Below are 7773 nucleotides of genomic sequence, written 5' to 3' on the forward strand. Positions count from 1 at the left end.
TCCTGGAGATATGAACTCAGGTAGTCACACCTACACAGCGAGCCCCTTATCCAGTGAGCCATCTCCCCAAACCCCCAGTGAATATCTTACATCACAATAATCATTAGACCGCTGAAGATCAAAGTATTCGATTACAGGGCTGATATAATCATGCACATCCTGGTAGTTACTTTGTGGACATCATCTCCCCTTTAACAGAGAGCCTTTTTAGAAACTGGATTCAGTGGGACTCTTTAGTTCTTACTGTATAGGTGGCTGTGTTTGAACAATGGCAAAAGACAATGATCTTGGGATCTAAAAGAGGGTATCATCTTCCCTTCCTTCCTTTTTTGCCTAGTTTTAATGGATTTCGAGACCAATTGAAGTTCATGGTTAGGAGTGAGAGTTGCACTTGATTGAGCTTGATCGTGCAGAGATGTAGATTTCAGAGGAACGGAGAGAGAGAGGGTTTTGTTGTAGGTAAACTTTCTCAGAGTAACTGTATAGTTCAGGCTATGGAATCATTAATCTTAGAGTTGGCAGCCTTGGAAGCAACTTGGACCAACAGCCTCGGCAGGGAAGGGTTCTTTCTTCTTCTTTTCTTGACATCAGGGCAGGGAATTTCGACTTGAGATCATCCAGTAAGCTCAGTGGTCAGGAAGCTCCATGGGCAGAGCAGGCAGAGTCCTGCTTTCTAATCAAACCACAGCTAGTGGCACCACGCATCGCTGCCTTCTCCCAGTTCTGACTTCTGCAAAGCGCTGCTTACTTATTACCATTTCATCAAGCTTTGGTCACGGGCCTGGGAATAAAGAAACTTCTCAAATTATATCCCATTTTGGATGCTTCTTGGTCTCTTTGGTTTCAGTTTTTACTGAGAGAAACAACAAGGTAATGCCCAGCTAAGGAGTTTCCAAGACCTCACAGAGTTTCCCACGTGATGATAGCATCCATGAAGAAGCTGGCCCATGGTAGGCATTTTACATGGTCAGTTTTCATTTCACCTTGTTCTACCCATGGCCTCAGCATGTGGTGTTTAATTTGGAGTTCAGCATCCCAATAGAGGTCAGTCTAAAAAGTGGACTGGAACAACTGGGTGATTTAATGAAGGCGTTGTGTCAGGTCTTTAACGGAACATGAAGTATAATGTGGCTATCTTGAGCATGAGAGCCCTCTGTAGTTCCTGTTAGCTTCTCTACAGTTGTGGTAATGTGGTGGTTACAATGAGCAGGAACATTAGGTGGCTGATGGTGCAGCAAGAGAAGGGAACAGCAGGCTTCTGTCGGAATGTATTAGCATCAGCTGAAGCTTCTAACCCAAAACAACTGGCAGAAAAGTGAAAATTTGAGTCAGAACTTGAGTCTCCCTGTTGTGTGGTCTACATGAAAACAATCAGGCAGAATGATTTCCATTAGTCGCAGTGTTTTTTTTTTTTGTTTTGTTTTGTTTTGGGTTCTTTTGTTTTTTTGTTTTGTTTGTTTTTTTGTTTTTCTCCTCAACTTTGTTTAGAAACCATCTAAGTAATTAATTTTTTTAAATGACTGCCTGATTCATCTGCTTACCATGATCATGTGAAAACAACTCACCATGCGTATGTAAAATAAATGCTCAGGACCAAGACTTGAGTTGGATAAGTTCTCTGCGTGGCGTTTTAGAAAGATTGGTGACATTCAGACAGAAGAGCTTTTTTCTCCATCTTCTCCCATTCCAGAATGTTCTTACTTTGAAGGGGGAGCCTCTCTCCCTGAACTCTATGGTCAGAATTTTCACTTCAGGGAACACAGAGTTTCAGGTTGACTTTGGAATATCAATGCATTTCCCTGCTGAAAATAGAGACTAAGGAACCTTCACTCATGGGTTAGGAACATGCTAGCAATGGCACTCCAGAAAGGGGCTTCTAAAGCTAGGAAGAGAGAAGGCAGCTGCTCCGAGTTCTGAAGCAGTGTGGCACTCTTTGGTGGCATAGTGTAATTCTGTCATTCTCTTGGAACAGGTTTAGTAGACATCCTATGATCTAAATCAGAATGTTACTTCTCAGCCTAAGAAACTTTGTCAAAGATTGTTGTAATTGGTGCAGCGGGGCTGCTGACTCCCCAGCACCCCGCTGCCCGCAAGGCTAGCTTTACCCGAAATAATTACACGGACACTGTATTCTTTTAAGCACTGCTTGGCCCATTTCTATCTAGCCTCTTTTAGGCTAACTCTCGCACCTGGACTAGCCCATCTCTAATAATCTGCTGTAGCCCACAAGGTGGCTTACCAGGGAGATTCTAGCCTACGTCCATCCTGGGTCGGAGCTTCATCGCGTGTGCCTCAGAGAGCAGAGCTCTTGCCTCTGTCCGCAAGAGTGGAGCATCGTGTCTCTCTGAGGCGTCTGCCCCCAAGAGGAGAGCTGTCGAGTCTGACCTCACTTCCTCTTCCTCCCAGCATTCTGTTCTGTTTACTCCTCCTACCTATGTTTTAACTTATCAGGGCAAGCAGCTTCTTTATTTGATTAACCAATGACCTTCCTCCATCAAAAGATTATCTATACATACACATATGTATAAATATTATGTTTATATGTTTTTTCTCACACTATCTTCTGTCAGTATTGTTTTGAAATGGGAAAATTCCTTTTTTTCATTTTGATGAATTGATGATATGAAATGGTTTGGTGATAGGAGTTCATTAGCTTGAGGTTGTATCTGCAACATTCGAGACGTGTGTGTGTGTGTGTGTGTGTGTGTGTGTGTGTGTTATGTGCACATGCACATACTTGTTCTCAATCACCATGGAATCAGCTGGACTTAAGCATGGTCACTTATTCCCTACTTCTTGACGCCTTTGAAATTTTCCTTCTGACTGCTGGGCTAAATAACAGATATTTGACAAACACCACAAAGTAATTTCACTTTGTATATTGTAAGTAAAGTTTCTACTAATAATCAAATTAGTAGTTATATACTGAAAATGAATTTAATTAGTATTTAAATTCCTCCTTTAAAGCAGTGATTCTCAGCCTGTGGGTCTGGGTCCCATATCAGATATCCCACATATCAGATATTTGCACTACAATTAGTAACAGTAGCAAAATTGCATAATTTTATGGTTGGAAGTCACAACACAAGGAGTTGTATTAAAGGGTCGCAGCACTAGGAATGTAGAGAGCCATGGCTCTAAAGAGTCATATGTAACAGAAAAAGAAGGTTCTTATAGAAAAGAAATTTAACATGAGAATTTTTTAAAAATTAATAAATAATAAGAAAATCTGACTTACATTCAAATAGAAAAATAATGTCTCATAAAATAATTCCTTAGCACTATTTAGGATGTTATATTTTCTCTCCCGCACCTTCACAGATGACTACTAATACAGTGTGTGATGTGTGTTTACTTTTGTAGTTAAAACAGAGCCAATGAGCAGCAGCGAAATAGCTTCAACAGCAGCAGACGGGTCTTTAGACAGTTTCTCAGGTTCAGGTAAGGAATGAAACTTAGATTTTCCAATTCACACTCAGCAATTGTATTTCCTAGTTTACTATGTGACTCTATATGTTTATATAAGCGTATGGGTATTCACAGACACAAATGTAAATCCAAATGAATAATTCATGTGTCTGCAGTCCCTAGGAAGTTTTTACAAATAATGTTGGTGTCCGAAGAAGATAAAAAGACTTTGGTTCTCTATTCTTCAGCCAAATTACCTCTGTATGTGAATGATGCTTCTCCTTTTATTATTTGTATCATTTTTCCAATCATTCAACTTTCATCGGCAAAAATTTGACTCTTCAAGACATCCTAAATAGACTTAGCAGCCTCAAACCTGACTCGAGTCTGAGCAATGCCTATGCTGGCCTGACTCTGTCTTCATTTCTCTCACATTTGTAAAGCCTCTAGCAAATGGCACACATCATACGTCTGTCAGAATGAAAACACTCAGAAGAACTTAGTGGTGGCAGTGGCTTACTGTGGAGCCCTTGCCATGCACTTGCCAAGCTACCCAGAGGATATTATTTTATTGAAAAAATGATTTCTAGCAGAGACAATTCTTAAATTGCATACCCTTGCCATGTTTTCTGATGTTTTTTAATACCTATGTTTTTGAAGCGCTATGTCTTCCTAGCTTTGTTGTTGATGATCTGGTTCTTAGAATCTCATATTTACAAGTAGCCACAATGGAATGGAATTGTATACAGATACAAAATTAAGTATACAGGCAGAATTTTGGCACTAGTGATATTAGATGGAAGCAGTAAAAAAAACAACAGAGCATCTTATGTCAGTTTCTTTTTTCTCAAAACGTTAAGTGGAATTTAGCTCATTCCAGGCAATGTGTTTTGTGCTATTATAAATTCACAGATTATGAAAATGATCTCAGTTCCGGACTTAATGGGATGAATAAATGAAAAATTATCCCAGTACAGTCTGGCAATAGCAGAGGGAAGACCTAAGATTGCAAGAGCACCCAGACAGGGCTCTAGTAGAGATCAGACAAAGCTAGACTACTAGGAAAGGTGTTCCAGACTAACACTCAGATTTAGGAAACAGTAAAACGTTCACATGGAACCATGGAGGAGGACATCGGCAGATTGGCTGCTCTATGTAAGGAGATCGTAGTCCAGAGGGCGGAACTGTGGACACTGACAAAAATCTGCCATTCTTACCGGGAACTGTGTGAGCAATATGGATGTGCCATAGAGGGGTGAGTTCAGAGTCTAAGGAGGCCAACAAAGTCTGCCTGGGGTTTGTTTTAGTCTCTGTGCAACGGGGGACAGCAAAGGACAGGCTGACACTTAGATCCCTTATTCAGTCATAGGCGCTGGGGCAATGTATTCGGAGACACCTGAATTCAAGTGAGATAATACTAGTTTAAAAGTTTTGCGTTCATTTGGCTAAGAACTATTGAGGAGGCAGTTGAAGAGATGGCTCGGCTGTTAAAGAGCACTGGCTACTCATCCAGAGGACCAGGGTTCAATTCCCGGCACCCACATGGCAGCTCACAACTGTCTCTAACAGTCGTGTCAGTGTAACTGTCCGTTCTAGGGGATCTGTACCCTAGTTGTACATGCGGGCAAAACACCAGTGCACATAAAATAAAAATAAATAATTTTTAAAAAGAGATATTAAAGAATTATGGTAAAATTCTGGCAATGGGAAAATGAGGGACTTGATGCATTTATGGAACTTAAGTCATCTGTGACCAGTGGGCATTGGGTCAAGCAAGCAAGACAGAGAGAAGAAGAGCAGGCATATGTGGAGTTTGTCTGACACATCAAGGTGGGGCACGTTAAATGAGAGGTGTGAGCCACCTGAAAATGTCATCATCAGAGTTCAGAAAGTTTGCAGATGGGAAGTTTGGAAGTCTACATGGTTATAAGTATACAGAAGCCAGAAGTCAGAACAACCTGTGTGTGTGTGAGCTGAATAGGCAATCCCATGATAACGGAGATAATCAGAGATGTAGAGATGGAGTGGGAATATTGAATTGAAAGTGAAAGTGGAGAATTTAAAAGAAGCACTGTCTATATCACAGAGTCACACACCACCAATATTTATATGTGTGTATACATGGATAAATACCTATATGCAGAGTACTTGTAGACACATGCATCTTAGTTCTAAGAGGAAGTAAATGGGTAGCTTAGGTAAGAAGAATATCTTGGAAACCTGTAGCAATGCATACCTTTAGTCTCAACTCTCAGAAACAGAGGTAGGTAATTCTCTTAGTTTGAGGACAACCTGATCTCAGAGTGAGTTCCAGGTTAGCCAAGGCTACACAGGGAAACCCTGCCTTGAAAAGCCAAAATAAAATAAAATTGGAAAGTAATGTCTTTAGTATAATCAGTTCTATTCTTAAAGAAAGTCTGTTTCTTTGTATGAATGTATTTCTGTATGTATGGGAACAAAACGGTGTTTGTGTCTAGGTAGCAGGCTGAATTTTGCACTCTATTTTTTCTTTTTCTGTTGTTTTTTTCCCAAACATTTTCACATTGAGCACATGAGTGGCACTTATAGATTTGAAGAGCAGTGTTTTTAAACACAAGTTATACATCATGTGGTACAAGGAGATAAGAAAATTGGAAGGGATTCTGCCCCTTGTTAGCCTTGTGTTCGTGACACCTGTGGCTGGCCGTTCATCCTTGCTCAAAAAAGTATTACATGAGCAAGCGAGTAGTGAGTGCAGAGGAGATTAGTGTCAGGCTTGTGAGTGTGTGGATTTGGAAAAGAAGGAAGGAGACGTGGTACAGAACAGGAAAGTGTGACAAGGTGGCTTCCAACTCAAAAGTGGACAGACAGGGCAAACACAGGTCCCAAGCAAGCCAGAGCTCTTCAACTTATATATTCTCAGAGTGAGTTTTCCCTTTAAAGCGGTGGTTCTCAACCCATGGGTCACAAGCTCCACAAGGCTGCTTGCATACCAGATATTTACACTGCAATTTATAACAGTAGCAAATTATAGTTAAGAAGTGACAATGAAATAATCTTACGGTTGGAGGTCATTATAATATGGAGAATAATATTAAAGGGTTACAGCATCAGGAAGGCTGAGAACATGGTTTTAACGGCTTAGCAACCCAGGCAAAGAGACACTTGATTGGCAGATAGGATGCAAGGGAACGTAGAGAGTTGAGAGTTTTTAGAAGAAATAGCTTAGAGTAATTATTTGTGTCTCCAACTGTCTCAATGGAGAAGATACAGCCCAACCTAGACAAGAGACAAAGATGGAGGGAGTCCTGCATCTCATGATGACATTGGAAAAGATGTGAAATGAGAACAAGAAAATCCTGGAAAGTAAAGAGTTTCCCATGATCTTCAAGCCAGTGAGATACCTCCACGCAGTTCGTTCTTCATACTCCCCTGCTGAACTTTCCCCAGTGCTTTAAAGTTATTTCTCATCATCTGTCTTCTAGTTTACTATGTTACTAGCTCTTTACTTTACTAGTTACTAGCTCTATGAGAACAGAGAGTATTGGTATTGTCCACACACACCTGCCAGTAGCCATGATAATACCAAGTGTCTTAGGGTTGCTAAAGTATGTTGCCTAAATGAAGGAACGAAATGGCCAATGTTGTTGTGGATTGAGACATAAAATGGGGAAATAAAAAGCTTGGACTATAGTCTTGAGCCAGAGTAGAGATCCAGACGGAAAGAGAATTCTGGAATAATTCTTTTGGGACCTATTGGGAGACACTGGAATTCTAAAGCTTCAGCCCAATGAAAGGTGGTGTCTAGGAGGCCGTCATCACTGGAATGTTAGAGAACTGTCATGAGCCTCAGAAAACGAGAGGTTTTTCAGAACAGCAGAAACCACATGCTTTGATGAAGCAGTTTGCTGGGGTCTTGGTAATACCTTGAATCTCAGATGCTTGGCAGCTGCTGTCTGGAAAGATACCAAGGAAGAAAAAGTCCGTAGAAAAGGGCTGAGGTGAAGATGGAGGGACACCTTGTTGAATTTAGAAAAGACGATATTTTCTACAGAGTCTCTATGTGAGGAAAAAGAGGGAAGAAGTGGGTGTGCCAGGGAGTGGGGTGCAGGTCTAAGAAGCAGAACCCTGTGGAGACAAAGTTCTTCATTTTTTTAGAAAACAGTCAACAAAGAGAAGGAGGCATGGGGCTGCTCTGGTGGTGGCGGCGGTGTCATTTCTGTCTCATAAGGGTTTTTTTTCCTATCTTCCCTCCTGCCCTCAGTGTGGGGACACTAGAGGAACGTGCTCAGTTTGCTGAAGCACATGGGGGACTTGAACATTGCAAGGTGGCTTGCTGTGGTTTGGAACCGTAGTGATGTTTTGTTCCTTTACTCTTTACCAGTA

The 7773-nt window shown here is 41.1% G+C and overlaps 1 protein-coding gene across 9 annotated transcripts in view; it reads left to right on the top strand.

Annotated features, from left to right (window-relative positions):
- Eya1 (EYA transcriptional coactivator and phosphatase 1) overlaps positions 1–7773 on the top strand; it is a 144270-nt gene that overhangs the window by 25917 nt on the left and 110580 nt on the right. For 6 of the 9 annotated variants that reach the window (XM_013351920.2, XM_005361874.3, XM_013351919.2 and 3 more), the window contains one exon: positions 3364–3441. The exons of 2 other annotated variants lie outside the window; for them this stretch is intronic. In XM_013351920.2, the coding sequence (XP_013207374.1) occupies positions 3364–3441 (78 nt within the window). Of the gene's footprint in view, positions 1–3363; positions 3442–7773 lie in introns of those variants that run through there. One more of the 9 variants, XM_026786812.1, reaches the window with a different exon arrangement.

Source organism: Microtus ochrogaster, linkage group LG5 (genome assembly GCF_000317375.1).
Source record: "Microtus ochrogaster isolate Prairie Vole_2 linkage group LG5, MicOch1.0, whole genome shotgun sequence".
Taxonomy (NCBI): domain Eukaryota; kingdom Metazoa; phylum Chordata; class Mammalia; order Rodentia; family Cricetidae; genus Microtus; species Microtus ochrogaster.